Genomic DNA, 27,239 nt, shown 5'->3' with positions numbered 1-27,239 from the left:
GAAGAGTTGCCTCAGAGTAGGTACCTGTGTAGGGGCCTCGTGACGTACGTGCTTAAGTAATGCGGATGGACGGGGGTGAGCCAATCACATCAGTTTTCTACCCACCAGCCACAGTGACTATCTTTGTCATGTGATGATAGCCTTATTGGTGGGGCCAATTGAGGCGCGTGTTACCATCGCAACTCCGTTCGGCCATTTTTTCATTATTTACACCAGGACCACACATCTCTGGTGCTAGAAACAAGTAGGAAGGCGACTCGCTTCCCACAACAATGCAGGAAGATGGCGCCAGCAGCAACAGTCCGACGGGCGCCATATAAAGACTTCCTTCAGCCAGCTCTTCATCGACGATTCTCAACCACCGCTTCCATCTTACTGGCGATAGCCTACCTCGAGGCGGTTCTGTTGGCGAACTGGAATTCATGTTAGTTGACCCTACGTTTACCTCTCTGAACCGCCATAGCTGACCAAACACACAAGACTTCTGGTCTTGGTTTCCCATCGGTCCTGCCGGGATCCGCGCCTTCTTCGTCTCCATATGCGGCCTCTCGATCATTATTCTCCGAATCGCCCAGTATCATGTGGGGCTCCGTACTTCGGATTCTCCTTTCCAGACGTTCTCACAGAATGTCTTCAAGCTCCAAACCCTCGAGGCCCTTGTGACCTATGTGTTTTCCGGATGGCTCTTTAGTCAAGTGTACCTCTGGTCCTATTCTGGAGACAAACTTGACTGGATTACATATTACAGCGGTGACAGGGCGAGGTTGAATGAGAGGCCTCTCTACTTCACATACCACTTCGTCATATTTGGCGTCACAGAGGCGTTCCTCCATCTGCTGAAAGATACCGATCGGCTGTCGCTCGGTGCCGTGAAACCGCAGGATGGAGGCGCTGCCCAAGACGGGAAATATTCGGCAAGCCAGTTCAAGCGGTTCGTAGACGAACTGCCCGGGCTGCTGATAGCTGCGGGCACTCAATCTTTGGCTGCTGTTTTCCTGAGCATATTCATCTACCCTATCTTCATCCGCGGATTTGTTTGGCGCGCAGCCATGTTCTTCCTCCGGCCCTTCTACAACCTGCCGAAGACCAACATGGTACCGAATTCTTTACCATTCAGCTGGTGGCTCCTATGTCAATGTTTGCTGGCGGGTTTTATGCTTTCATTTGTCTGGCTGGCTGGCAACACCGCCTTCTCAATATTCCTAGTCAGGGAGCCTCTGAAGAACGGGAAGCCTCTGACTTCCGAGTCAAAAGACCCCAACGGAAGCTTGCTAAACGGCCTAAAGAGCAAAAAGCTGTCTATTCGGGTAAGAATTTGGCTCTTCTACTTCCATCTACTCCAGTATGTACTAAAAAGCCTAGGGTTTTGCAATGTGGGAATTGGCATTTATCGCTCGAGATTATGAAGCAAGACGGAAAGCCATCTACGAGGACATCGACCGGAAGGACGGACCCATGTGGTCTCAGGTGTATGCAATTTGCCTCGACGTCATCAAGGGCATGGAAGGAAGGATTGACAACTATGCCAAACCTCCAGCCCCTGTTTCGGCGCCCACAGAGGCTGTGGTGGACGAGAAGAAGCGATTATCGCAGCCTCCCAAGCAAGATCAGATTTTTCAATCTGCCCCACAGAGCAAGACGTTCCGAAACGAGGTTGAGAAAGCCGTCACTCAGGTTGCAACAGCCCCTGGGCAGGCTTCTCAACTGAGTCCTTTGGCCAAAAAGGCCATGGCTAACGCGAAGGATAGGCTTTTGCAGATGCAGCGGGAGGCAACGGGATCGGATGATCCGCAAAGCCTATTCAAGAGCGTCGCCCTGGCGTTTTTGAACTCGGTTTTGGGATGGCCATTCCGGCAGGAATTCAACAGGCGCCTGGCGACAGTGGTGCTCGGAACTCCTTACGGAGAGCCCAGCTTCTACATCAACGCTGTCAACGCGCTCAGCCAGCTTGCAGTCCACAGTTTGAAGGAGGACAAGTACGGTAACGTCCAGAGGGACGTCTCGACTATAATACGCGCCCTTACGTCGGTGACGAAGAAGCTTGACGCATTCAAGGCGCAACTCCCGGCGCACTGGACGGACGTGAACAAGGACAAGGAAACCCCGGAGGTGGACACCATCTTGGAGGCGTTAAGGGGCGGCCTGAGCCAACTTATAGAAGGCTTTGGGCCGTATGCGCGGGACCTGCGCCTGAGTTTGACCGATATGCGGCTTGCCAAAGAAGCAGCAGGCTCCGAAAATAGTGATGGGGCCGCTCAAGGGCCGGAGATGAGACAGATCCGGTAGCTGGATCGGCGAAATGCTAGCTTGTATCACCTAGGATGGACGGCCGGTCAGCTTAGATGAAGTGTATATGAACTTGTACAATATTATGACGAACATTCGCCGAGTGCTTTTTGGTATTACCTCTGCTGTTGCTGCGTTATCCCTTGACATTGTACCTCGCAGCCCCTTTTTTATTTAATTTCTATTTCTATTTTTTTCTATCCTTCCCCTTGAAGTCATCATCATCCTTGGTGCTTCCCCCAGGCGTCTCACGTGCCAGATTTCAATGTCTTGGCAAAGTGGTGTTGGCCCGTGCACGAGAGCTCGTCATTCCTATAGATGGAGCTTTCCATGGCTCCCATGACAGTCAACCTGAGCTAGGTTGATAGCTACAATTCGCAATTATGTGCCCTCATCGCCATCCCAGCGGCATCTCTCACACTTTACTTTCCACGCTGTAATAATAGCAGTTGCCCAGCCATGATAGATCTATTCTCTAATTCGCCCTGCGCGCTGTGTCCTCGTCATCCTAGGGGTTGCTGGGCCGGAGTAGCCAGCCCTCGATAGCTCCAGCAGGATGTCCTCAGCATCCCTCGCCTCCCGCATTATTTACAGGTCCCTTTACTTCTTTCTCAACCTCATCCTTGTCCTGCTCCTCCTCCTCATTCCAGCAGACGTCATTCGAAAATCCATCATTCACTCGGAATTCTACAATATCTTGGTCATCACGCTTTGCTACCTCGTAACCATCCTCATTGTCGCTTTCATCTACGCGACCCGACTTTACATCAATCGATCTGTCCTTAGCTCCATTCCGAAGACATGGGTACCAGTCGAAAAGGGCGACGTCAATAAGCATGTACGAAAGATCATAGTCGCCGGCTTGAGTAGGAGCGCCGCTATTGCCTACGCAGCCCGGCCACGCGTCCCTCTGGTCTTCTCCGAACAGAACTCGGAATGTGGAGACGAAGGCGTCAAATCCACCCAGCTTCAAGATGAGGAGAAGTCCCAGCGCATATTCAAGCTCAAGAAAACAGCCACTGTAGAAGATGAGATGGGCATCAGTCTTCCACCGCACAAACCTGTGTGGGGCGAGATTGAACATCCAGGATGGGCATCGCCGACCTCGCCGGACCTTCCCAATCTCCAGTATGAGTCTGTGGTAATGGAATTACCGAACCTTATCGAAGCGAAAGCCCTTACGCTGGCTCCCTCGTATCGCGAACTCCAGAACGACCAACCGACGTTGGACCTTGACGCCGCCTCGCTCTTACAGCGGCCCGAGAGCATGGGGCTGCGCGACTACCTGACACATCTCGCGGAGCTTCATGTCCTGGAGACCACACAAATTGTCCCAGATTTTATCACTAAATACGAGTTTGCGCGTTTCTCAAACCAGCCCATCTCGAATACATGCTTCCGCGACCTGATGCACCTCTTCGCCGAGGTCCTTCGGAGCATGCACCCGCTCGATCCAGCCGTTCTCGATACGCTGGACGAGGACTCCTCATATATTGAAGCGCCATCAGACAGCGACTTCGACAACGACGTACCGCCTGGGGCGAACCCTTCTACGCCACGAACCCGGCCTCGTCAAGGTGGTCGACGGAGCCCTGACAGCAATATCTCCCAGTCCACCAGCTCCACCACAGCCATCTCACGCTCGCACCGCCCGTCTCTACCGGCACGCAACTCGTCCGCAAACACCGGGCTCCAATACCGCACCGCACCCACGACGCCAAAGAGCAGGCAGACGGCACTGTCGCGGTCGTCGAGCGCGAACACCTTTGCGCAGACGAGACATCCGTATCCGATCAGCCAGTCTTCGAGTTCGAGCCTGCGATCAGATGCTTCTGTCATCCGACTGTCGGAGCGAGAAGATTCGACGGATCTGCCGTATGTGCTGGCTCTCACGAATACGCGGTGAGAGGGTCATGTCGGGCGTGGAACGTGCGGGTGATTTGGTCCCCTATGATGACCGTGATGAGGTTACGAATGCACGATAGAGGAGTGAGGGCCAAGGTTGGATGTCAACTATATAAGTGTCCATATTGTTTAACTGTAATTCTACGAAATAATGTAATCCTCCAACCTCCCCCATTTGCAGGCTCGCCGTACTTGTTGCAGAGACCTTGATTCACGAGGACAGGCTGCTTCGATAGGGATCAAGTCTGCCTTGGTTTGAACTCTCCAGAGTCCACATTGCAGAGTAAGTCCGCCTAGCTAAGAATATCGGTCACAGAGATATGCAAATCTCCCAGCGAGTGTACTGTCTGACAGGACGACGCCTTAGACGCCGCGAAGCTCCAGTCCGAAAAAGACGGTCCCTAACTCCTCTGATACTATAGCATCCAAACCCTAGGGTGAATGTAAACCGAACGCCGGTTGCCGGGCTACTCGACCAAAACCGGGTATTTGAACACCGCGTTATGAAGTGACAGGACGAAGGCAAAAAAAAAGGGGGGGGGTATATGTCAAGAGAATGCCAGAAGAGGACAACCAACCGAACAGTGACCATTCGACACACACACTCAGCTCCAGCAATTGTCAAGCTCCGGAGCAGAAAGAAAGGAACCGGAGAACAGTCCTTAGACGCTCTCTCGCGGCGTCACCGGGGTGTGGCCCATGACGCTGACATCATCGTCGTCACCCTCCCGCGCAGCCCTCGAGCTCGCCCTGGAGCTCGCGCGTTCCGGGGCGCCAACCACGGCGCCAGCCCGTGTCGTCGTCGCCACGCTCTCCCCCTCCCCCGCCCCCGCCCCGGTCCCACCCGCGCGCAGCTCCCAGCTGCCCGTCCGCTCGTGCCGCGCGCCGCTCCTAGCATGCGCGACATCGGCGTCGCTGGCCTTCTTCTCGGCGCCCTTGAAGCCGCCGCTGAGCGCCGCGCCGCGTCGCCGCCCGCGATCCGCACGGTAGATCCGCACGCCGCCCGCCAGCGCGGCTGCCGCCGCGGCCAGGCCGAGGACGGCGGTCGCGACCAGCGCCCCGATCACGCCGGCCACCGCCGGCGAGACCCCTCTCCTGCGCTGCTTTGCAGCCTGCGGCGGCGGCGCCGTCCCGCCGCTCGAGTTCTCCGCGAGGGCGGCGCAGAACAAGCTGAGGCTGTCGCAGACATTGCACCACTGCGCCACGCTGGCGACGGAAACGGCCTCCATGGCGGTGGCGAAGTCGGAAAACTTGATGCGGGACTGCGAGTTGCCGTACCCGAACAGCGAGTACTCGACGAACGGCGCGCCGGCCAGATTGTTGTCCCGGTAGAGGAATCGCACCCAGAGGTCGTCTGTCGAGGGATACGAGGACGAGCTGGCGTCTGTGGAGAATAGCTCGAAAACCATGGCCGCGCCCGGGCTAGGCAACGGCTCGAAGTTATCCGCCGACGCCCCGTTGGCGAGGCGGGAGACGGCGAAGAAGGCGACGAAGGGCTCGAAGGAGCCGAACATGAGGTTCAATTTCTTTGAAGATCCCGACGACTGCATGTTCAGCCTGAGCTGGGCGAGGATCTTGGCGGCAAGCATTCGGCCTGCAATGGTGCGAAGTGTGTCGCCCGGGGCAAGGCCGGGAACCTGTGGATTACCGTTGAGGTACCTCTGTTGGGTTGAGGCGAACACTTCGAGCCTAGCAAGGTCCGTCTCCGTGATCTCGGCATGGGTTTTGTTGTCGTGGTTGTACTTATAGGAGGCATACTCATAGAGATCGTAGGCGTTATAAAAATGTGTTGCGTTGAGAGGGAAGGCATCCGAAAATATTTTCCCCCATAGATCCCGATAGAAGGCGAGACTTCGTTGGTAGATCTGGTCCACCATTGGTTCATGAGCGAGGAGTAGACGAGACTCTTGGTACTCGGCGCAGGCTACGTGGCCCTCGATCCTGCGTGGTTCGGCATATGAGTGTCACAACCGCAATGGCAAGTCAACTGTCAGTAACTCACCAGACAGAGTCAGGATCTTGGGCAGACAGAACGTTGATATCGGGATACTGGTATCCATCTAAAGGGTAGTCGACGATGGAGCCATTGGCAAGCTCGGCGGCTCCTATTCCTCCGGCGCCCCTGGCGAAAGTCTCGGTTGTCGGCGGATAGAGAGCTTGCAGAAAAGCGAAAGCACTGGCACTGGTATAGTGGTCGTCAGTTGTGAGGATCGACAGCTGAGACGCGTCCATGGCATTGGCCTCGATGCCTTCGATCAGCACTTGAGTGATGTTCTGATCAGCACCCGAACTGCCATTGTCTATGTATCGAGAGCGGAAGATGGACCCCTGAGCAAACATCTGCTGTGCCCCGAGAGGAGTTAGGCTGCGCGATGTCGAAAGCTGCGAGGGCGTGCGCTCGCCATGGAAGAGATATGCGACAGCGGACCAGACATGCCCGACGGGAACCTGTGCAGAGCTGCTTGGGAGCAGCGCTGCTAAGATTACTAGAGCAAACACAGACATGGCTCAAGGTCAGGTAGACGAGGCGCGACGGCGTCTGCAGGAGCCAAAAAGATGTGGTTAGGAATTACGTCCTATAATACCAGCCGACAAGAGAGAGATATATGGTCTCGCACTGCAAGGGTAACATCCCTCGCATCAAGCAAGGGGAGCCAAGGGGATGGAGAAAGAAGAAGGATGCGCGACGAAGGAAGACGCGGAGGGAGTACGAGGAAGAGAGAGCATGACCACCGGCATGGGGGGGGGAAGGGGGAAGCTTCATTTTGAGGAAGCTAAACCTGAACACTGCAGGATACTACACCATGCCGCAAGCAAGAAGCTCGGCATGCTTGCATCATTGTTGTAGAGCTGTATCTGGGTAGCTCGACTCCTAATACGGAGGAGAGGGGTCAAGCATGCAAAGGTGGGGGATTGCAACGATAAAGCTCAGAGATAAGAGTAAGAGTGGGGCCGATCGTCCATTGTGGAGCAACTCATTGGATCCAATCAGCAGCCTTGGAGTTTAAAGTGCTTGCAACAATAGAGCATCAGCAAGTTGTACACATACTAGGCAGCCTCAACAGCATGGGAAAATACTGAGGTCTGAGGAGCTCATAGTTTAGGAGGAGGGAAACCAACGGTATAATTGGCATTTGCTGGACCCACTATGTTATGACGGGGCCAATTGACCTGAAGTTTGACTCTACATAGCTGCCTTTGCAGGTCGGATTGTGTCACCCTGTCCTCAGAAAGGCTGCCAGTTGGCAAACCCATCCAGGGGCCGCCAGCACGAACCCAAAATATTTTGTACCATCTCTGCACGCGCCGCAGCAAACCAAACATCCAACAAAGTCGACTTTGCCTTCCGCATTGCTGCTGCCCACCATGAGTGTAAGCTGTATTTTTACCCGAGCATTTGCGTCTTCTTCAGCTGACAATGTGGCACAGTTCGTACCCATTAACCCGCGGCCGATGCTGCAGGACCTGTAAGGCACCATTGTCCAGGCTTCGCCTCTGGCTTTCCTCGTTCCAATCCGTGCTCGCAGCCTCAGAGACACTGACAAATCCGGCTATAGGGTCAACAAAGACATACTGGTGCGCTTGAAGTGGGGCGAGACCGAATACAAGGGCAGACTCGTCAGCATCGACAGCTACATGAACATCCAGCTCAGCAACACGGAGGAGTACATCGATGGCAAGAGCACTGGTGCGCTCGGACAGGTGCTGATCAGGTATGCTGGCCTGACCTTCTCTCACTGTCGCTGGAAGCCAAGGGCTGACAATTTGCATTTCAGGTGCAACAATGTGCTATGGATTCGGGGCGCCGACCAAGGGGAGAATGCGGATGTGAGAATGGAAGGGTGAGGAGGCAGGGGCAAGTGGAAGTTATCATCACGCTGCTGCCGCCAGGCTGCGCTTCTGGGATACCCTCAAAAAAGGTTGAAACGGGAGGTGGAGCACTTGTCACTGGTCAGTACGGCGTTCTGGTTCTGGGGTTGTTTGCAAACGCAATCTTCACCATATCAAAGGGTGCTCTTGAAATGCTGGCAGTCCTAGGAAACTACGGCAACGGCCATAGAGGAGGGAGCTAGATGACTGTTCTAAAGATATCTCCCAGATAGCGGAGAAATATGAAAAAGGCTGCCCCCCAAAACCCCCAAACAATGGATGGATCTTGCTTGCTACATCAAACATGCAACCCGCCGACTGCTATGGAGTTCTGAAGCCCCAACCTTGACCCGCGTGTTGGGTCCGACCCAGGTAAACGCCTCAACAATCCATTCATACCATACCCTCGTATCGTCCGTCTGCCGCCACATACTAACCTCCAACTCGGTGTCCTGGGGGAAGTATAGTGGGTTCTGCATCATGGTCAGTAAGATGTCGGCAAGGATATGGGGGCTATGTGCGTGGGGAATCCCACCCTGAGAGGAAAGAAGATGGGGAACCAGGAGATCATGTCCTTGCTCTTGCGGTCGATCTGGTCCGGCACAGTACTCATCTCAACCTTCTCCTTCCCCTCAACCTGCGGCGCGTAGAGGACGGACTCGAAGTAGCCGGCAAGACCGTGAATCACCCCGCCGGAGGGGCACATGAAGGTGAGATGGCAATGCCTTGCGTTGTGCTCGTTGGCCCCTCCAGCGCCGGATATGCTGCTTCCTCCCGCCGGAGAATATTTTGCAGCCATGCCATGTTCTGCTATGACATCGTCCGACCGGGAGACTTCAACGGGATGGGCAAACTCCCACGCTTGCTGAAAGCGGTGGTAGCGGGGCGGCACGCTGCGTGCGACGAAGTCGATCGCAAACAGGCGCACTACCCAGGGAGTCTCGAATGCATTGGGGTCATTGGCCACCCGTGCGCTGAGGTCGGCGAAGATGCGCGGCGTCGCGATGGGGCTGAGATGGGCGGTATACGAGTGGGGGATCGAGATACCATGCGGTCGCGCGATGTGGCGCTGGATGCCGTCCAGACATTCCGGGGACAACTCATTGTCGCCGAACGAGCCAAGCAGCTCGGTCACCAAGATGTCCACCTTGGTAATGACATTATCGTGTCCCCTAGCTTTGGGCCCTTCCCAGCCTCGCATGTCGGTCTTGACAACAGTTACCTGGTCACCCCATTCGCGCTCGTTCTGCCGCAGGAGATAGACATATGCGTTCTGGTTCTTTTCCAGCGCCCAGAGCTGTATCCGGGTTCCGGTGTGCTCAGCGGCTCGGAGGACACGTGTGACTAGTGGTCCACGGCCAGCTCCAGCAACAGCGACCACTAGCTCTGGATCAGAATGCCCCTCGTAGGGCACTGACGACGTTGGCTTCTTTAACTCTTTCCACTCTGCCATTGCCTCGGTGATGGCGAGTTCGTATTGGTCGTATTTGACCGGGTCTCCTTCGAACATCTCGTACGTTGCTGATTCAAGGTTATCCGAGAGCGGCTGGAGTGGCGATTGAAGCCAATCCTGGAAGCTTGTCAAAGTTCCTGTTTCAAGTGCCGAGAACGGTGCTTGCTGCCGTTCAAGATATTTCATGTATGAGGCATGGGCATTCAGGGGTGGTAGGTTGGGCCTCCGGTTCTCCTTCAGAGCCTGGCTGGCCTCGGCCAGAGTTGGAAATTCTGGAGATGTCGAGTGCGGAGAGGTCGAGTCGGGGAGATGAGCGAGAGTCTCAGCATCAGGCCCGACATCGTAGAGGATCATCCATGGTGCATTCTTGAGGCGCATATAGTCATTGACCATGTGTTGATGAGATGGGCTGAGGCATGGATTCCCAGTCCGGTTCATCTGAAAGGTATTCGGTCCAAAGCTAAGGTAGTGCAGAGGTTCCGCAAACCACCGATCCTGTAAGTCTCTCTCGGGCAGGCGCCTGGGTATCCGAAGAGCTATGTATACTTGATTAGTACATGCAAATGACCTGTCCCCGGGATGGCAAAGCCGGTCCCTGAGATAGCTTTCTCATGTCTTTAAGTACTAAGCTTCCGATCATTTTTCGCAGAGCGAATGAAGGTAACTCACCGACAAACAGCCGTGAGGCGTAATCGCAGACGCTTCGTATCGTATGCCAGGTATTCCAGGCACCGAAAAGGTCGACCTCCTTGCTCGAGTCCGAAGGGCCTCCGTTTGAGCTACCGAGGACACTCGACAGGAGTTCAGTCTTCTCTTCCAGACCAGGCTCCCGGTACATGGGCATGTGGATAATGATGTTGGCACGGGTTGCCACGAGAAGGGCCTCCTGGATAGCCCGAGCGTACAGAGCAATGTCCTTTCCATTGTCGTCCCGTCTTGGGCCCGGAATCACAACGCTTCTGACGCCGCAAAAGTTCGCATATGCAACCTCAAGGTTTAAGGCCTGGCGAGATATGCTTGCAATGACTGGATCTGAAGAGCACAGGTCGATCCAGGGACTCGCATATGCGACAAGGCTGCCCATATAAGAGCTGGGAAAGAGAGAGGTATCCTTGTTAGTCAGAGTTGGCACGACAGGTAGTGGCAAGGAGGCGTTGGTCATCTGGCTGGCCGAGAGTCCCCTATCTCGGCTCCATTTTTGCCGTTCTTCAAGATAGCTTTTATACAGGCCAGCAACTCTATGGTGAAAGTGCTGGTTTGTGACAGGAGTTGTCACAAAGTTGAACTGCAACAATTGTTAGTTGGATGCTCTGTCTGGTCAGCCTGGTCATAAGAGGTAACTTACACCGCTGTCCAACACCTGGTCCTGCTGCGCATCTGTGAGTGTCTCCTTCCGAGTGGAATCATGTTGGCCAATGTAGAAGGAAGGCCTGCCCTGCTCGAAGTCTTCAGACTCCGGGTTCATTTCTCCCCTGGAAGACATGGTCGCGTGTGAATATGTGATAGGTTGGTATAACAGCAAATAGAACAAGAAAATGTGGACTTCTGCTAGTTTCGACACGGCGTTCACACCATTTCTTAGATGTTTCTGTGCAGCCAAAAAGAAAATAAATTAGGCTATGGAGGGTACCTAGGTACCTGCCTAATCCTCACCTCAGTGTCGGTCGACTTCTAGAAATCTCCAAGCCCCTAACTGACAAACCGACTTGTCAACATCAAGATCACAAACAACACCCGTGCAGTGAAATTGCTCCTACAAAGCTTCTGTGCACTCGTTTCTTTTCCAAGTTCCCTTTCAAGTTCCTCGAGTCCTTGATAGGGGAGCAGACCCGAACTTGACACGAGTCCCGGTAAGTACCTAATTATTCTCATTATTCAGTTATCAAGCTTATCTGGATAGCAAAACCAGCCTGTCTGTGACCTTCCTATTGGCTAGCATCACCCGAACCGGCGTCGCATTCAAATTTTCAGCCTTGTGCAAAGTTGAAATCTTAAGTAAATATTTTCCCCCATACCACCACTTCCACGCTGCACGGGCTTGTTACACAGCGCATCATAGTCAGCGGTCAGGATGGCTGACGATACTTCCGGCGGTTTCAGGGGGAAGAAGAGGCTCAGTGTGGACGGCGACAGCATGTCTGCTCAAGACGCGAAGCGCCCGAAGACCCAGCGGGACGACGACAAGGACACGAAGCAGGGCGAGAAATACAATCCCTATCTCGCTCATACCTACGAGAACGGGTCAAATGGCTGGAGTTCTTCTATGCAAGACTCGGAGTCGGCCTTCAAGGGCATTGAACGCCAAGCTACCACTGCCAAACAGGCAGAGGGACTCGAGGATGGCGAACTGAATCCCTGGACCGGCCAGCCTCACTCGCAGCAATATTTCCGTATCCTCCAGACAAGGCGAGACCTCCCGGTTCAAAAACAGCGACAGGAGTTCCTCGACATGTACCACAGCACTCAGATCCTTGTCTTCGTCGGAGAGACAGGATCTGGAAAGACGACCCAGATTCCCCAATACGTCCTCTACGACGAGCTACCCCACCTGACTGGGAAGTTGATTGCTTGTACACAGCCCCGGCGAGTTGCGGCCATGTCGGTTGCCCAGCGTGTCGCCAACGAGCTGGATGTGCAGCTTGGTGAAGAGATCGGATACAGCATCCGATTCGAGAACATGACCGGCCCCAAGACGTTGTTGAAGTACATGACGGACGGACAGCTTCTCAGGGAAGCCATGCACGATCATATGATGTCGCGCTACAGCTGTATCATCCTCGATGAAGCCCACGAGCGCACCCTTGCGACCGATATCCTGATGGCTTTGCTCAAGCAGCTATCTGAGCGCAGGAAGGACCTGAAGATCATCATCATGTCCGCCACTCTGGACGCCCAGAAATTCCAGAAATACTTCAACAACGCGCCATTGCTCGCAGTGCCGGGTCGGACCCATCCCGTCGAAATTTTCTACACCCCTGAGGCGGAACGGGACTATGTCGAGGCTGCGGTTCGCACGGTGCTCCAGATCCACGCCAGCGAGCCCGAGGGAGATATCCTACTCTTCCTAACAGGCGAGGAGGAAATCGAAGACGCCTGCCGACGAATCAACCTCGAAGTAGACGAGATGATCCGGGAATCAGATGCCGGCCCTATGGTGGTTTACCCCCTGTACGGCACCCTCCCGCCGGCTCAGCAGCAACGCATCTTTGACAAGCCTCCTGCTGCGTTGAGGAAAGGTGGTCGGCCTGGCCGCAAGTGCATTGTGGCGACGAACATTGCTGAGACGAGTTTGACGATTGACGGCATTGTCTACGTCGTGGACCCTGGCTTCAGCAAGCAGAAGATCTACAATCCACGTTCGCGTGTGGAGTCCTTGCTGGTCTCTCCGATATCCAAGGCCTCGGCTCAGCAAAGGGCCGGTCGTGCTGGTCGTACACGGCCCGGGAAGTGCTTCCGTCTCTATATGGAGAAGGCTTTCAAGAAGGAGCTCATCGAACAGACCTACCCCGAAATCTTGCGGTCGAATCTGTCGAATACGGTGCTGGAGCTGAAGAAGCTGGGCGTGGAGGATCTGGTGCATTTCGATCTAATGGATCCTCCAGCTCCGGAGACCATGATGAGAGCTCTCGAGGAGCTGAACTATCTGGCTTGCCTGGATGACGACGGCGAGTTGACGACGCTCGGCAGCCTGGCCTCCGAGTTCCCTCTCGACCCTGCTCTCGCTGTGATGTTGATCTCGTCGCCGGAGTTCTATTGCTCCAACGAGATGCTCTCAATCACGTCTCTGCTCTCGGTCCCGCAGATCTTCGTTCGGCCCGCCAGCAACCGGAGACGGGCGGACGAGATGAAGCAACAGTTCGCCCACCCGGATGGCGACCATCTAACGTTGCTCAACGCGTACCATGCCTTTAAGGGTGCCGAGAACAGCGGCGAGGACGCGAGGAAGTGGTGCCACGAGCACTTTCTGTCGTTCCGCCACCTCTCCAGCGCGGACAACGTCCGTGCTCAGCTGAAGCGCATCATGGAAACACACGGCGTCGAGCTGCTGAGCACCCCCTTCAACGACAAGAACTACTACGTCAACATCCGCCGAGCCCTGCTCTCGGGCTTTTTCATGCAGGTGGCCATGCGCGAGAGCAGCAGCAGCAAGGTCTACAAGACGATCAAGGACAACCAGCTTGTCATGATCCACCCCAGCACGGTGCTCCAGAACGCCTACGACTGGGTCGTGTACAATGAATTCGTCCTCACGTCGAAGCAATACGTCAGGACTGTCACCAATATCCGACCCGAGTGGCTCTTGGTAAGCACCCATTCCCGGGAAGCGCGTCTGTGGGTCGAGCTTTTTCGCTAACAGTGTTCTTGCAGGAAATCGCACCCACCTACTACGACGTCGACCAGTTCGAGAAGGGCGAGGTCAAGTCTGCACTCACGCGTGTCCAGGAGAAGATTCGGCGCAGACAGGCCATAAAGGATGGCCGCTAGATGATCCCTGTTTCCGGAAAAGGCGCCGGCGGTTGGGAGTTGGGAGAAGGGGGGCCTCCTGTTCACCTGGTAGGCCAGCATCGAGGATGAAGATATCTTGATGTGTGGGGTTTGCTTTATTTGCTACACCACTTGCGAATTGCTAAACGATGACACATGCTGGCCAGGGTTTTGCTGTTGGTAGTTGTGCGCAGGAGATGCATATCTGTACAAAGATAGTGAAGCTTCACTCATCTCCGAGGGCCAACTCACGGCCTTGTTTTGTTAGTCACCTGGACCTGATGCAATAGATAGACAATACACTAGAAATGGTCAGCCGCCGCCGCCGCCGGGCACATTACGAAACGAGCCTCTACGGATATCGTCGACGTTGTCCCCTGTTACACTCTCTCAGGTCGAGATCAAATACTTGCCAAAAGTCCCTCTGGAGGAGGGGTAACCAGTATATCGGTTGGCCTCGCGTCCATCCTCCACAGAAAGAAGAGCGTCGATGCGGTTGACAGCTTTTAGAAATCCCACCCTGCAAACGATGGAGATAACAACAGACCAGCGGACCCCCCCCCCCCCCCCCCCCCTTTTAACCGCCAAGATTCCGGAAGAAACGCCGCGTCTGCAACGACAAGTCAGGTTGCAGCGTGGCTAGTCTCCGACGTCGTTGGCTTGTTTCCTACTCTCCCGCCTCCGCTGGTCCCTGCATGAGGTCTATTTCAGGTGGCTTGCCTAGCCTATCATCGACTCCCGATCTGGTCATATTTTCTTTTTTAAAATTTCTTTTTTTTACAAAGCGTGCATGCCCCCCCCGGTCGTCTTGCGGTGTGGCTGTTGGCAGCTACTGGCGTGCGATCTAGTTGATGCGACTTCGACGGTGAGACTTGTGGTGTGGGCGATAACGTAATAGGGACTCATGAGTCGTGATAATAGGAGGTCGAAAAGGTGGAGAAGACCCGGCGACGGTTGGTCACTCCTGACTAGGTTGCTCTATCACCCTCGAAATAACCTAGCTGCTTGCTTTGATGATGATGACTCGCAGCCTTGTTGGTCGTCGTCGTCGAATAGGCCCGGGCTGCGTATTGATGTGTCCGTGCCGCTCGCGCCCTCCCCCCCCCCCCTTCCCCCCTTTACACCCGCGGCGGAAATACAAGGGAGACAAATGCCACACACACTTTTCACATGTAAGTTATGTCTCCCCCGCGCAATCCTCTCTCCCCTCTGGATAGGGAAGTTGCAAGACCTTCCAACCCGCTTGTGGGTTGGCGAGCTGTCGAACCAAACAGGCCCATGGACCTACGTACGGATTCATCCTTGAACTGGTTCTGCATGAAGGAACAGGTTGGGTGGGGACCCTAGCTCCATACGCGAGGCAATTGACACTCGGCACTCACAAACGAGGCCGGGGCGGAAGACGCATCGACCACTGTTCCCGTGACAGGAGAGGCTCAATTGGGCCGGCTGCATGCATCTGCCCTCCAACCCATTCCGCGATCACGATACGGCCGCCCCCCTGCCTTCAAGGCCCCCCAGACAGGGTAGGGGGCCGTGGGCGGCGCCGTCATCAAAGGCGGGCGAGCCGGCGAGACTGCGGGGTGAGTGAGTGTGACAAAGTGTGCGCCACTTCGGCCGAAGTGCTGGACAGGCCCCTCCCACTCCTTGCTTTGGCATTGGGTATTCCATCCCCATATCCTCGGAGGCCAATGCACTGGTGAGCCAAACTGGACATGGCTGAATAGACGGCATGATTCCGTTCCCATCATTCGGCAAGTGTCGAGTCGCCCCCAAATAATGCGGCCGTAAGAGCATGGTTCAGCTGATTGCAAGACTGCGTAAATTCCGGCCATCTTCCAGCCCAGCCCAGCGCAGACAGCCGGTGGCGGTATGATCAGCCGCACAACGGGAGATGGTAATATAGGAGGGCGGCGAGAAGCCGACAAAAGCTTGCAGTGGCGTAATCACAGTATCACGATTCGTCGGGGGGAGGGCTGTGAGACCCTTCATGCAGTGCGCCACAATCATGAAGACCATGACAGCTCTTGGTGAAAGCCGCTGTTGGAACTCGGACTCGCGTATAAATGCCCCGGTTCGACGAAAGAAGGCGGGTACTCGGGTCACCCCTTGAATCGAGGAATTTGCTTGACCGGCCAGGCTGCTAGTTAGTTCCAACGTCCATGCAGATCGGCGAGGGTGTGGCGGGACCATAACCAATCAAACCTTGTGCGACGTGGTTTTTGAGTTTTGACAAGCGGGTAAGGCAGGGAAAGAACATGAAGCCGGAGTGTGTGTCCAGGGAGTTCTACCTAGGTACACCATAGAGCTCTGGAAGTACCATGTATCTTGTCAGGTCTTCGAGATGGATGGATATAAACGCCAAGCAATGGCTCTTCGAGTCCAACTCCCAGCTTGAAGTATGGTTATGAAGTATGGTTATTTCTTGACATCCCCATTTCCCCTACTGCTTATATTTTGCAAGGATCCACGTTGGAGGTGCAGTGTAGTGCAGTTGCAGCCTGCATCCTGCAGGAGCTCATTTCTTGCTTCCGGTTGGCTGTCAGCATGTTCATGCTTGGAATGTGACAGCCGTACACCCCAAAGCTCGGGACAGGCCATTGAACATCTAAATCCCAATTATCTTGTAAGTCATATCTCGTCATCCATGCGGCGAAACTGGCGCGGTGGAGCCCGTTAGACTAGCGGCCGTCCTGTCTTTGCTTGCTTCTTTCGGCTTTTCTTCATCATGGGTGAAATCCCCTTTGCTTTTTCTGCCGATCATGGCGGCGCTACCCAATGTCTGGTCGACTTTCAGCCTCAACTGGAGCCATCCATCCATCCCCTTGTGTGACCTCGGCAGCACGGTTGGCGGGCATGGTAGCGATGCCTACGGCCCGTCTTTAGCTTGTGTATGGCAGAAGGGGTATCTCCGGGGGTGGCGGGTAAGAGCCTAGCGGGGGGTGAGGTGGAGAGGGGAAGAAGGTCCAGAGCACCCAGGACTGAAGAGAGCAGTGAGCCCCGCCGCCTGGATTGGAAATTCTAAAGGGGGTTGCATCATCTCATGCTAGCGCCTCCTTTTTTGTCTACACCCTTTCACGTGGTACTGAGGCCGGCAGAAGGAGCGACTTTGGCATTCTGTCAGTTATCATTTTTTGCTCCGGCTTCAGCCAATTCTTCCGTCTCCCTGTTGTCCCTTTACGAAATACAATGCTCCGGGAATCAGGTCTCGCAGGCACTTGGCTACCGTCCAATGTATCATCATCATTTGTGTCCGTCCATCGCCGCGAATGGGAAAGCAAAAGACGGAGGAGAATGGCCTTCCCATCTTGAAATCTCCTTGCACCACCCAAACTAAGCTAAATGGATACTTGAGGAGTCCCCAGACGCGGCCCAACCCAGCAGTTACTACATAACTATAAGCTGTCCATCCCCGTGTTGATCTCCTTGCCTTCCCCTTCGCCCGCCATCTCCCCGGTCGACTTAGATGTTCAGTTGGAGCCTCGATAGGGACGCTACATCCACCCCCTGAAGCTTGGCTTTGTCTAAGCATCACAGCCTCTGCCCTCCACCATCCCCACATCGCTTCACTGTCAGCGGACAGGAGCAGGTTTATATCCATCTATATACCACGGTTTAACTTCCCACTGCGATTGATTGCCATCTCAAGATGAGTGGTAGCGGCGGTTTCTACAAGTACAGGTGCAAGTACTTCTACTCACACAACTGCGCCAACTGGGTCTGGGTAAATAACACCCCGTGCGCGACCTGCCTGGTAAGTCCTCTCTTATCATCAGTTTCTCTCTTCCTTCACTGCCGAGCCTCGTCCTCACCAAGACCGAACTAACCAACCAACCCAGGCCGAGGGACGAGATACGGACGAGAGCGCGTCGCGGGCGCAAGCATGGGGCCTGTGTAGGGAGATATACGTGCCCAGGGTCCTCGACGGGACGCTGCATTACACCCTGATGGAGATCGTGGCCACGGGCGAGCCGGGGAACTACTGGACCCTCAGGCTCAAGGCGACGCAGCCGCCTCTAATCCCGATATCTGCCACGACGACCGCCGCCACGCCCGGGATTGTCCTCCCAGCCACCGCCATCCACACCCACTTAGGGTTTTAGGCCGCTTTGCTTAGGCACAGGGAGAGAGGGAGAGAGAGTCACGAGAAGAGAAGAGGCAAGTTGACGGCGTTGATGATGACGAGGTTGACGACACAGTAATGACCTGGACCTGGACCGATGGGTGTGGCCTCCCAAGAAAAAAGGCCCGCGCGATGGCGGGCCAGCGTTTGATGATTGTTTCTTTATCGGCAATTGGGGTGTGGGCGCAAAGTCAAAAGCAGTACCCCCTGGGCGGCAAGATTGTTCCAAAAAGTGACCAGTGGTTTTGGCTTGACTGGGGGGGTTGGGCGGGGGTCTGTCGTCGTATCCCTGTTTAATATTCATCCGTTTTGGTCTGTACGCATGGAGCACGCATGGAGGATACAAGTGCATTATCCGTAGTTAGCTAATACTTAATACCCCTGTATCTGAATGTTTGCCAATAATTTCCCCAGAAACTCCTGCCTCGCAGATTCTGTCTTACCAGGCAGGGGGGTTTGAGGGGGTTTGGTGGGGGAGGGAGGGCCTGAATCCCGAGCCGGCCACGCTGCCACAGAATCTCAAGCAGGCTCCCAGTTTATAGGTTCATGTGAGGGTGTCGCGGAGCCGTAGCCTGTTAACCCACGGTTGTAGGTCCGTACCGAACATACGTGACATGTCACATTTTAGCACTACGAGTCTCGCGGTGATTCTTCTTATTACGAACCACACACAACCCCTGACACAGCTATGAAGGAAAACGCCACAAAGAGACAGAGCAGAGCATTGCATGCACATTGGATTTGACATTAAATTTGACAAACTAAACAGGGTCAACTGAAGAGCTCAGGTACTGACCAGGTAGGAAGATAGGTGCTTAGTGAGAGACGAAAATCGCAAGCTGGTTCGATTTCAAATACAGCCAGCCAGCCATCGCATCCCTCCCTGGTGTGGAGTCCCGAAGTACACTACCATAATCTGTACTCCTGTAAGAGTGAGACCACTTTCCTTCCTCGAGGACAGGTAGATGACGCACACCCAGGCAGATTGGTTGGTCGTCAACTACAACCCTGCCCGCACGAGGCTAGCTGGTTGATAACCTGATTCTCGATTTAGGTGATCCAAAGTCTCGACTAGCCGAAGTGACCGCTAGAGTGACAGCTGTTCTCGACCTTCTGGAAACAAACCGTTGCCTCGCTTGGCGCCAACGCCAAGGCGGACCGTGTAAGAGTGGGGGCTGCATTTCCACGTGGGAGATGGCATGCGCTCAGCCACTGAGGACATGACCTCGAGCGGAATTCCCGTGTCAGCCTCCGCTTTAGTCGTTTCTACTTAGGTAAGTCTAGGAGGATACTAATTGTTAGCGGCTCATAGTCGCAGTGATGTCTTCTCTAGGATGCAACAGTAGCCGTATCTTGTCTGGCAGGTCAATGCCGTTGATTGCCAGGACGAAGATACGGTTAGCGTTGCACTAGAGAAGACGTAGCGGAGGTCGTGGACGTCAAGACCGGCCCGGGCCAAGCTCGAAAGTCAGGGATGATAAGAGGATCTAGAAAACTCTTGTTCGTGGCATCGGATCGGGAGAGGCCTGGACTCGCAAGCTGACCTACCATGCCGCAAAGCCCGTCTCCGTGCGAGCCAATGCTGTGAGAGCGGCATCGATGATGACAGATTTAATCCTAACCTGTTTATGTTAGCATCCATATCAGGAGTCTCGAAAAGAACGGTGTGACTTATCCCCAAATGATGAGGGGTTGCCCTCCCGCCATTTCTGGAGGGAGGACAACCAGGACTACCTCCCAAGAAGCCTGTCCTTCTCCAAACAGGCCGAATGAGAGTAGCCAAAGTCCTCCCCGAGCCACCGAAATTTAAAGCAGCTGAAGGGACAATCAACAGTGCCGGACGAGCACGAAGCTCTGACACCAACTCAAGATGGGTCCCGGCACAGTGTTGTGCCTCCAGCAGTTGTTGTCCGGATAGGTCTGGGTCGGGAGATGGTACAGTCTTCACCGCTGCAGCTCACCAAGACTCGCCACCCAAACAACCGGCAATCGAAGCCGACCATCGTTGATGCAATCAATGTCGAAACCGGCGACCAGAACTGCGACCAAGCATACCAGAACCGCGGTCAATCGAAGCTCTTTCCGTGTGACAGCACTGCCAGCAAAGACTAGTTTTTGTTTCCTCTCCGTCGGGCCCTAACGGGCAGCTAAGGAGGGAATTGCCGCGCGAACAAAAAACGTCCATAAAAATCGAGCTTTCGTCTCCATGCCCGACCGTTTCTGGAGGGGTGGGAGGAATGGGCGTCTTTTACCGCGAGGTAAAGGACGAGGGGGTTGGCGTCCTGCCATGCCCTGGGCAAAACCCAAAGATGGCAAGTTAATGCGCCTGGTCGGATCACATGCTTGCATGACGCGCTAGGCTTGTCGCCGTACGCGGTTTTGGGAGCGGATGGCATCCTCCACGGAGTGGATACTGGGTATTGCTTGCGGAGGAAAGACAAGGTGAAGGGTACTGAAGGCGTGACAGTGCAGCAATTTGAGGTGCAAATCAATCTCGACATTTCCGTATGAAACCCGAAGATCCTCGCTCACTGACGTGATTCCTGCGAGGCGAATCTTGGGCAAAATATAAAATGTCGGCGATTGATCGTCTGTGGCTGAACACTGCGCCCTCCCTTGACACCTGGAGAGATCGGCTCATGGCCGTCGACGTGAGGAAAAGGAACAAGCACCCGCTGTATCTTCCGCCTGAGGATGGGAATCCGCATCGCCAAAACAATCCACCTTGACCAGAGTACGAATTCCAGTGGTACAACCCTGACGAGCGACCTCAGGCCAGAGGCTCTTACCATCGGGACTCATAGTAGCAGACCTTCACGCATCGAATGATGACTGGATGTCCTTACCGCCTTTCCGTTCTCGTCGTCCCCACTCCATCTGCACCACTTTGCAGCGGCAGCTGACGTCGCTGGTAACGAGTCGAACTTAGAGGGCAGATAGGACGACTATGAGCGCAAGACTAGACAGTAAACCAACAAGATACTTAGGGTTAAGTTCCGAAACCCATTCCCCCGACGGGTCTGGCTTTGTCGGCGGGCGACAAAAGCAGCCACAGCACCCCATCCGCGTCAAGCATGATACCTGATACAGGTTCGTAGACGGAATACTGTGACTTTCCAGTTCGTGTCGAGAGGTCTAGATTGACATTCCTTTCGGAAAACGGGTTTCGGAGAACTGTAGGGGAGGCGTCGTGCCAAAGATAATGCTACCCAGGATGGGAGCGAAAGAGCTTCAAAGTTGACCGTGTCCGGCAGCGAGGCAGGCGGAATTCTGGTGTAAATCGGTGAGCCATCGACAATTGACTGCATCTCCAGTTGGCCCTCCGGGTTGTATGGGTTTTGAGAAATGGTAAGAGGGTTGAGCTATTGTAAAAAAAGAACCGTGTCGAGCTTCGGAGCAGGTGTGAAGGGTGCAGAACACGGTGCTGATAGAAATACCCCAGTTGGACGCGTCGAAATTACTCTAGTCCCAAAGCGGAAATGGCACAACGCGAGCGCACGGGACCCTGCTGGTAGTGACAAGCAACCAGATTAGTCAGACGACATCATCATCATCATCAAATTGAAGGAAGAGCGATCCGCAATCTAGGTCGGAAGCACAAATAAATCGCCCAAATATGGGGTGAGGTTGCTTTCTCTTAACGAAGCATAATTGCCGCCTATCAACTACCCATCCATGGATCAACAATCGCAAAAGCAAGCCCGGCAAGAGCTAGTCCAGTCCATAATTGAGCATGGAAGCAAAGCTTTCAGCCCAGAGTCAAGCCCGGACTCCCGGGCTGAGGCGCAGAGGGTATTCAATGACCTAATTCAGAGGTAGGTCTGGCTGTAGTGCTCTCTTTACGTCGTCTGAAACTTTCTCTCAAGGACACGTACGCTCCCACTCATGTCGGCATTGAACCTCTTGATCCGTCCGAATCATTCACCACCATGGCTGCGATCTAGACTGGTGGAGATTCTCACCACTCTGCCCTTGCGTGCTGATGGTGTGCGGGGGACATTGGAATTCGTCTTTGCCGTCCATCCATCTAGTACCGTGAGGACATCAGAAGCAGCAGCTCCGCAGAAGCAAGGAGCGAATATAACTCATGAGGCACTTTCCTTGGCATCTCATCTGCTCTCAAACCCGCCATCGTCAGTGACGCCAGAAACCTGGCTCTCGGACGTCTCGCCGCAGCTCTTGACTCTGTTAGATGGCGAAGATGGCACCGATCTAACCAAAGTAGCGGCCTACGTTATCGGGTTTGGAATCCTTGGTCGCAAAGACCTTGGGGCACCAGGTGGGTAACAAGAAATCCTGAAGCGATGTTTAAGAGACTGAACGTCCGCTACAGGCTCCCCTGGATGGCGATGGCTTGCAGAACCGATGTTGATGCAAATAAACCCATCAATTGGTGCCGGTTGCGGCTCAAGTGATGCGAGTATGGACTCGAATGAGATCATTGACTTGAGCAAAGACCGTATCCTTGTTTCATCCGCCAACTTAGACAGGGCCATTCGCCGGTTACGGTCTCTTATCGTTTCTCACCCTAACCCGGGACTTTGCAAAAGGCTCCTTCGTCCCTTGCTACTTTCTCTCTGGGCGCTTTCCTCCTGGCGGAATGCTGGGAAGCATGCCCAGGAGCAGGTCTGTCAACCAGCAAAGGAGCTCCTAGAAATCTACCTGAAGCTTGCATCTTCGCCAGGAATCTTTGAGCGGATCATCCGAAATATAGCCTATACTGGCGGTGAAGGTAAGGTGAAGCCAACCTGGATGTATCAATCAGCGGCAGATGGTGGACTGCACATTGTGGCAGCCGGTGAAACATCAGGAGCCAATGGATCAACCAAACAGGTTTCGCTGGAAGACTTGGATACTAAAATACCCGCGCTACTTGATCTCCTCGATTCGACCGCTTCTGACCTCGACGTCTCTTCGGTTTTCCTCGACCTCTTCAAACGGTGGCTGAAAGCAGGCCAGCGAGTTGAGACGGACGACATTTTGATCAAGGAAAGGGTTGCCGACGAAGATCTAGATCCGATGGGACAGCTGGCTGAGATCCGAATGCTGCAAAGAATGATTGAGAGATTTCCCAACAAGCTTGTGAGCAGGTCTGATCACGCTCTTGAGCTTGTCAGTCAGGTGCTCGGCAACTCCAGATCTACGACCGAGGACGACGAGAGCACCCCGGTCGCGCTGAGTATATTGAACCTGGTCATCACGGCACCGAGCTTCCGAAAGTCAAAGATGGATGCCGAGGTTATTCGCCGCCTCGAGTCTGCGCTGGATCGGCTCGCGACTGGGGGCGATGGCGACGTGGCCGGAACAGCAAGAAATCTTTCTCTCTTGCTACGATATCGAGACGAGGCTGAAGAGCTGACTGGTAGCACCTCAGCCCCTTCAGACCGCCAGATCGAGGACCGCAAAACATATAACCTTGCGATCTCATATATAACACAGACCGACTCGCCTCCACCAGTACGTTCCGAGGGCTTAAGCCTGATCTCAACACTCGTCCAGGCCCGCAGTCCAGTCCTCGACATACCATCCATTCTCGTTCTCCTGTCGTCTCTTTTGAACGACAGCGAAGACTATATCAACCTCAGAGTCATCAAGATATTCACGCAGCTTGCAAATAATCACCCCACGTCAGTGACCAGGGAATTGATTGATCATTTAGTGGATACGAACGAGATGGCCGCCGTAGACACTCGTCTTCGGTTTGGAGAGGCCTTGGCACAGGTAGTCGAGCGTCTGGGTCAGATCTTTGCCGGAGACATAGCCCAGCAGGTGGGACAGGCCTTGCTCGCCACGGCTGGACGGCGGGGACACCGGCCGAAGACGGAAGCGAAACAGGCCAAAGAAGAACGGCGTCGCAGGATGAAACATCGCGAGGCTGAAGAAGCATGGGAAGGAGAAGTTCCGGACCTCAGCGAAGACGTAACCGAGGAAGAGAGGGCAAGAAACGAGATCTTGGCCAGGATTGTGGAAGGGTGGGAGAGCAAAAGGGGTACCGAGGACGTTCGTATTCGGGTTTCTTCGTTGTCCATCTTTGCAATTGCGATGGAGACGAACATTGGCGGGCTAGGCTCAACGCTGGTATCTTCAGCTGTCGATCTCTGCGTCAACATCCTTACCATGGAATCCGAGATGGAGAAGGGCATACTTCGGCGCGCGGCAATCTTACTGATCCTAGGCTTTGTCAAAGCCCTCGACCAGGCAAGGCAAACGGGCCGCCGTTTGGGATTCGGGTTGACAACCCAGAGCCGAGAAGATATCTTGAGGATATTGAACTATGTGGCCGACACGGACAGCGATGGGCTTGTGAGGCAGTACTCCAGAGATGTCGTTGAGAGCTTAGAGAATTGGGAAATCGCGAATCTCTTGCCAGAGAACCAGACTCAAGGACCAACCCTCACGAGATTGGCCGGCCTGTCGGTCAACCCAGACATCTCGAACAGTTCCGGCATAGGGAACAGGCCGAGGATAGAAGAGATAGAGTAGTGTAAATTGGTTAAATTGACATCCCTTGCCACAATTCCCAGGTACCCAGGAGTCGTTAATTCACAGCTCACACTTGAGGGCCACAGGGCATGGTCCGTGCGCCTTCCCCATTGAGACGCAAACGCGCCTCGCGTCCGACCGCTAATTGAGTTGCTGACTGAACGCGTCGGATTGTGCAACGAGGAACTGAATTGCCGACGACAGAAGGAGCCGATCCAAAACAGTTGATATCCGCTAGGATGGCTCCCAGAAGGGAGATACTGGATTCTGAGGATGATGACGACGACGGCAACTTCAGCCCTGTGAAGAGCCCCGTCAGCCACTGTCTGCCAGGCGAGATCACGCTCACAGTGGATGGCGCACCCAACACGGAAAACACCAGAGAGACCAGGTCAACGGATCCGTCTTTCTTCCAGAGCGTGTATGACGAACAGCAGACTGCGGCAGATGGCAGGATGGCTGCGCCAGAAAGGCAGAACATCATCAATGACGCCACCAGCCTGGGCATGTCTCCCCCTTCCACGGCTAGGTTACGCCATCAAGCTGGGGAGCGTAATTCTTCCTCGCTCACATCAATCACTGATCCACTTCATCGTCGATCGAAGGGGAGCGGAAGGAAAGACGTAATTGATCTTACGCAGGTCACCACTCCTGGAAGACCGAGATTAAGTGATCATACTGACTTATGGGATATTCCCAGCAGTCCTGCCGCGCAAGCGACAGGAAATGCGGGTATGCAACCTTCTCATGCTCTGAGAACGTACGGGAAAAGAAAACGAGGGCAAGGCTCCAGCCCTCACGAACGCGAGGTATTGGGCCGTCCTGTGCCGTCAGTGGCCGAGACTCTCCCCGATGGTTCCCCTAGGGTGGCTAAGAAACGGGGAAAGCGAGACCAACAGACCACACTCTCTCGGCCAAGCCAAGAAGTCGAACTTGTGCTGGTTCCGGGGACCGAGGAGAATCCCCAGGAGGAGGATCCAAGTTGCGGCAACCCTGATGGCATCTCGAGCACCTTTGTGAAAGACACGCTGGATACTTCAGGAGCAGCCTCGCTATACGTTGCCCCAAGCGTTCTGACGGCCAGTCAAAAGCGGCAATATGAATTCGTCAGCCTCTCATCCGAGGGCGATAAGGACGATATGGACATGTCTTTGCTAAGGGGCCTGCAGAGGCCGGAAGCTGCACACGCATCAAGTGGAACAACGACAATCGCATATACTACGCCAAGTCGATATACTTCGTCTGGACACAGAAATTCGACTCTTGAAGACGTCGCTGGACCTCCATCAACTGGTCAACGGAGGGGAAGCAGAGCAGTTATTGAGGACCCGGTAGGTGTCCCTTTTATTTACTAATCTTTGGTGCATAGCTAATTCTCCATAGCCCTCTTCGCCAGATATCATCTCCCAGCCATCCACCATGGCCTCCCGAAAGAGAAAGCGGGGTGCCGCTCGGGCAGATGACTATGCTTCATCGGAACCTAGTGCTCCCAGGGAACCATTGATTTTGACCCAGAGGTCTTCCAGGCGCACTGGCAGGTTTGGGTCTATGCAAGACGAAGTACCCTTGAATCTAGGGTCACAAGGTTACGAACAGGAACGAGATGCGGCGATGCCAAATTCGCCGAGGAGAAGCCGGGCCAGAGCGCCCATCGAGACCAATTCGATGAATGAAGGGCGACCTTCATCCGCTGCTGCTGAGACTGGTCACGGCGGAGGCTCGACAGCGGAGGCTGGGGTGATAGTTGATAGGGATGATATCGAGCCGAACCTGTCCACACACCCGAACCAAGCTGCCGAGGAGCCTTCGGCAATTACTCACGATGAGCCCAAGCCGAAAAAGAGGGGTCGGAAGAAGAAGGAGGTAACCGCCCAAGAACCGGCCGAGGCACAAGGGGCCGGAGTTGGCTCAAACGCAAACTCGACCGAAGACCCAGTACCACCAGCTGATGGTGGAGATGGGATAAGCAAGGTGAAGAGAAAACGAGGACGGCCGCGGAAATCGGAGACAACCAAGCCTCCAGACCATCAGGTCCAGTCTGTCAATGAATCAGAAGGGCCTCACGAACAGCAAGACACACCTGCCGGCAACAGCACGGAGGTTGAGGTTGCTGCTGCGGCTGGTGTCAATACCACACGTGACGAGCCCTCTGTTCAGGATCAACCCTTGAAGGAGATGGATCGGAACTTATGCGGAGCTTCAGAGCAACGGGACGCTGGGCCAGCTGTGGGCAGCGAGGTAATTTCATTGGCGAAGGCGAGCCAGGCAGCTGAGAAGCGCGCGGAGCAGAGGGCTGGGAAAGGGGACGGACAGACCGGGAAAGTGCAGTATCGAGTGGGCCTTAGCAAGAGATCGCGGATTGCGCCGTTGCTCAAGTCCTTGCGCAAATGAACCAAATCCCGACTTTTATCTGACGGCCATTGCCGGTCCTTGGGAAGGAAACCTGTTGCACTGTGGATGCGCGATATCCACCACCGGGCGCATCTGATAAAGGTAGTTAGTTGTTACCTAGCTGCTTATGGCGATATGCTCGCCTCGCTGTACCTCAGCCTTGAGGCCCCTAGGTCGCTGAAAGTCGATGGCAAACAAAATGTCGGACGGTGTCGTTCCCGATTGCTCCTTTGAGTCCAGCCG

At 54.6% G+C, this 27,239-nt stretch overlaps 10 protein-coding genes across 10 annotated transcripts; 7 read left to right on the top strand and 3 right to left on the bottom strand.

Moving 5' to 3' along the window:
• The first annotated feature begins 215 nt into the window (after nt 1–215).
• Nucleotides 216–2,451, top strand: QBC33DRAFT_521006 (nucleoporin protein Ndc1-Nup). The gene is made up of 3 exons (XM_060426421.1): nt 216–424; nt 481–1,307; nt 1,363–2,451. Exons 1-3 carry the CDS (start codon nt 283–285, stop codon nt 2,284–2,286), a joined length of 1,893 nt encoding a protein of 630 aa, XP_060288579.1. The 5' UTR covers nt 216–282; the 3' UTR covers nt 2,287–2,451.
• Nucleotides 2,452–2,645: 194 nt separating this feature from the next.
• On the top strand, nt 2,646–4,577 carry QBC33DRAFT_521004 (uncharacterized protein). The gene has a single exon (XM_060426420.1). The coding sequence runs from the start codon at nt 2,843–2,845 to the stop codon at nt 4,190–4,192; it is 1,350 nt and encodes a 449-aa protein (XP_060288578.1). The 5' UTR covers nt 2,646–2,842; the 3' UTR covers nt 4,193–4,577.
• A 276-nt stretch (nt 4,578–4,853) lies between these two features.
• QBC33DRAFT_510235 (histidine phosphatase superfamily) lies at nt 4,854–6,696 on the bottom strand (the record flags this gene model as incomplete). Its single annotated transcript, XM_060425756.1, has 2 exons — nt 4,854–6,132; nt 6,194–6,696. The coding sequence occupies 2 exons, from the start codon at nt 6,694–6,696 to the stop codon at nt 4,854–4,856; spliced, it is 1,782 nt and encodes a 593-aa protein (XP_060288577.1).
• Nucleotides 6,697–7,103: 407 nt separating this feature from the next.
• On the top strand, nt 7,104–8,326 carry QBC33DRAFT_521000 (small nuclear ribonucleoprotein). The gene is made up of 4 exons (XM_060426419.1): nt 7,104–7,563; nt 7,621–7,658; nt 7,749–7,904; nt 7,968–8,326. The coding sequence occupies exons 1-4, from the start codon at nt 7,558–7,560 to the stop codon at nt 8,035–8,037; spliced, it is 270 nt and encodes an 89-aa protein (XP_060288576.1). The 5' UTR covers nt 7,104–7,557; the 3' UTR covers nt 8,038–8,326.
• Nucleotides 8,203–11,096, bottom strand: QBC33DRAFT_520995 (methyltransferase-like protein). Its single transcript, XM_060426418.1, has 4 exons — nt 10,860–11,096; nt 10,184–10,799; nt 8,597–10,050; nt 8,203–8,534 (listed from the first exon to the last, which is right to left on the bottom strand). Exons 1-4 carry the CDS (start codon nt 10,995–10,997, stop codon nt 8,355–8,357), a joined length of 2,388 nt encoding a protein of 795 aa, XP_060288575.1. The 5' UTR covers nt 10,998–11,096; the 3' UTR covers nt 8,203–8,354.
• Nucleotides 11,097–11,182: 86 nt separating this feature from the next.
• Nucleotides 11,183–14,330, top strand: QBC33DRAFT_520992 (DEAH-box ATP-dependent RNA helicase prp43). The gene is made up of 2 exons (XM_060426417.1): nt 11,183–13,817; nt 13,883–14,330. Exons 1-2 carry the CDS (start codon nt 11,586–11,588, stop codon nt 13,997–13,999), a joined length of 2,349 nt encoding a protein of 782 aa, XP_060288574.1. The 5' UTR covers nt 11,183–11,585; the 3' UTR covers nt 14,000–14,330.
• A 3,318-nt stretch (nt 14,331–17,648) lies between these two features.
• On the top strand, nt 17,649–18,102 carry QBC33DRAFT_510232 (uncharacterized protein; the record flags this gene model as incomplete). Its single annotated transcript, XM_060425755.1, has 2 exons — nt 17,649–17,753; nt 17,839–18,102. 2 exons carry the CDS (start codon nt 17,649–17,651, stop codon nt 18,100–18,102), a joined length of 369 nt encoding a protein of 122 aa, XP_060288573.1.
• A 2,331-nt stretch (nt 18,103–20,433) lies between these two features.
• Nucleotides 20,434–21,087, bottom strand: QBC33DRAFT_520978 (uncharacterized protein). The gene has a single exon (XM_060426416.1). It carries the CDS (start codon nt 20,912–20,914, stop codon nt 20,651–20,653), a length of 264 nt encoding a protein of 87 aa, XP_060288572.1. The 5' UTR covers nt 20,915–21,087; the 3' UTR covers nt 20,434–20,650.
• Nucleotides 21,088–21,701: 614 nt separating this feature from the next.
• Nucleotides 21,702–24,639, top strand: QBC33DRAFT_483304 (uncharacterized protein). Its single transcript, XM_060425381.1, has 3 exons — nt 21,702–21,937; nt 21,989–22,401; nt 22,456–24,639. The coding sequence occupies exons 1-3, from the start codon at nt 21,798–21,800 to the stop codon at nt 24,603–24,605; spliced, it is 2,703 nt and encodes a 900-aa protein (XP_060288571.1). The 5' UTR covers nt 21,702–21,797; the 3' UTR covers nt 24,606–24,639.
• Nucleotides 24,640–24,746: 107 nt separating this feature from the next.
• On the top strand, nt 24,747–27,090 carry QBC33DRAFT_6567 (uncharacterized protein). The gene is made up of 2 exons (XM_060432962.1): nt 24,747–25,936; nt 25,989–27,090. Exons 1-2 carry the CDS (start codon nt 24,845–24,847, stop codon nt 26,994–26,996), a joined length of 2,100 nt encoding a protein of 699 aa, XP_060288570.1. The 5' UTR covers nt 24,747–24,844; the 3' UTR covers nt 26,997–27,090.
• Nucleotides 27,091–27,239: the final 149 nt, after the last annotated feature.

Source organism: Phialemonium atrogriseum, assembly GCF_030411735.1.
Source record: "Phialemonium atrogriseum strain 8032-3 unplaced genomic scaffold QBC33scaffold_1, whole genome shotgun sequence".
NCBI classification, from domain to species: domain Eukaryota; kingdom Fungi; phylum Ascomycota; class Sordariomycetes; order Cephalothecales; family Cephalothecaceae; genus Phialemonium; species Phialemonium atrogriseum.
The sequence above is the reverse complement of the archived record's forward strand: the minus strand, read 5'-3'. Positions and strand labels throughout refer to the sequence as shown.

Excerpts from the sequence above, each read along its gene's own strand:
- QBC33DRAFT_521006 (XM_060426421.1), top strand. The coding sequence starts at position 283 with ATGGCGCCAGCAGCAACAGTCCGACGGGCGCCATATAAAGACTTCCTT. Across the intron at positions 425-480 it reads GTTGGCGAACTGGAATTCAT|ACTTCTGGTCTTGGTTTCCC; the intron begins GTTAGTTGACCC and ends CAAACACACAAG. Across the intron at positions 1,308-1,362 it reads GCAAAAAGCTGTCTATTCGG|GGTTTTGCAATGTGGGAATT; the intron begins GTAAGAATTTGG and ends TAAAAAGCCTAG.
- QBC33DRAFT_521004 (XM_060426420.1), top strand. The coding sequence starts at position 2,843 with ATGTCCTCAGCATCCCTCGCCTCCCGCATTATTTACAGGTCCCTTTAC.
- QBC33DRAFT_521000 (XM_060426419.1), top strand. Across the intron at positions 7,659-7,748 it reads CGGCCGATGCTGCAGGACCT|GGTCAACAAAGACATACTGG; the intron begins GTAAGGCACCAT and ends ATCCGGCTATAG. Across the intron at positions 7,905-7,967 it reads CTCGGACAGGTGCTGATCAG|GTGCAACAATGTGCTATGGA; the intron begins GTATGCTGGCCT and ends TTTGCATTTCAG.
- QBC33DRAFT_520995 (XM_060426418.1), bottom strand. The coding sequence starts at position 10,997 with ATGTCTTCCAGGGGAGAAATGAACCCGGAGTCTGAAGACTTCGAGCAG. Across the intron at positions 10,051-10,183 it reads CGCCTCACGGCTGTTTGTCG|CTCTTCGGATACCCAGGCGC; the intron begins GTGAGTTACCTT and ends AAGTATACATAG. Across the intron at positions 8,535-8,596 it reads CCATCTTCTTTCCTCTCAGG|AACCCACTATACTTCCCCCA; the intron begins GTGGGATTCCCC and ends ACCATGATGCAG.
- QBC33DRAFT_520992 (XM_060426417.1), top strand. The coding sequence starts at position 11,586 with ATGGCTGACGATACTTCCGGCGGTTTCAGGGGGAAGAAGAGGCTCAGT. Across the intron at positions 13,818-13,882 it reads TCCGACCCGAGTGGCTCTTG|GAAATCGCACCCACCTACTA; the intron begins GTAAGCACCCAT and ends GTGTTCTTGCAG.
- QBC33DRAFT_520978 (XM_060426416.1), bottom strand. The coding sequence starts at position 20,914 with ATGGTAAGAGCCTCTGGCCTGAGGTCGCTCGTCAGGGTTGTACCACTG.
- QBC33DRAFT_483304 (XM_060425381.1), top strand. The coding sequence starts at position 21,798 with ATGGATCAACAATCGCAAAAGCAAGCCCGGCAAGAGCTAGTCCAGTCC. Across the intron at positions 21,938-21,988 it reads TTCAATGACCTAATTCAGAG|GACACGTACGCTCCCACTCA; the intron begins GTAGGTCTGGCT and ends CTTTCTCTCAAG. Across the intron at positions 22,402-22,455 it reads CAAAGACCTTGGGGCACCAG|GCTCCCCTGGATGGCGATGG; the intron begins GTGGGTAACAAG and ends CGTCCGCTACAG.
- QBC33DRAFT_6567 (XM_060432962.1), top strand. The coding sequence starts at position 24,845 with ATGGCTCCCAGAAGGGAGATACTGGATTCTGAGGATGATGACGACGAC. Across the intron at positions 25,937-25,988 it reads GAGCAGTTATTGAGGACCCG|CCCTCTTCGCCAGATATCAT; the intron begins GTAGGTGTCCCT and ends AATTCTCCATAG.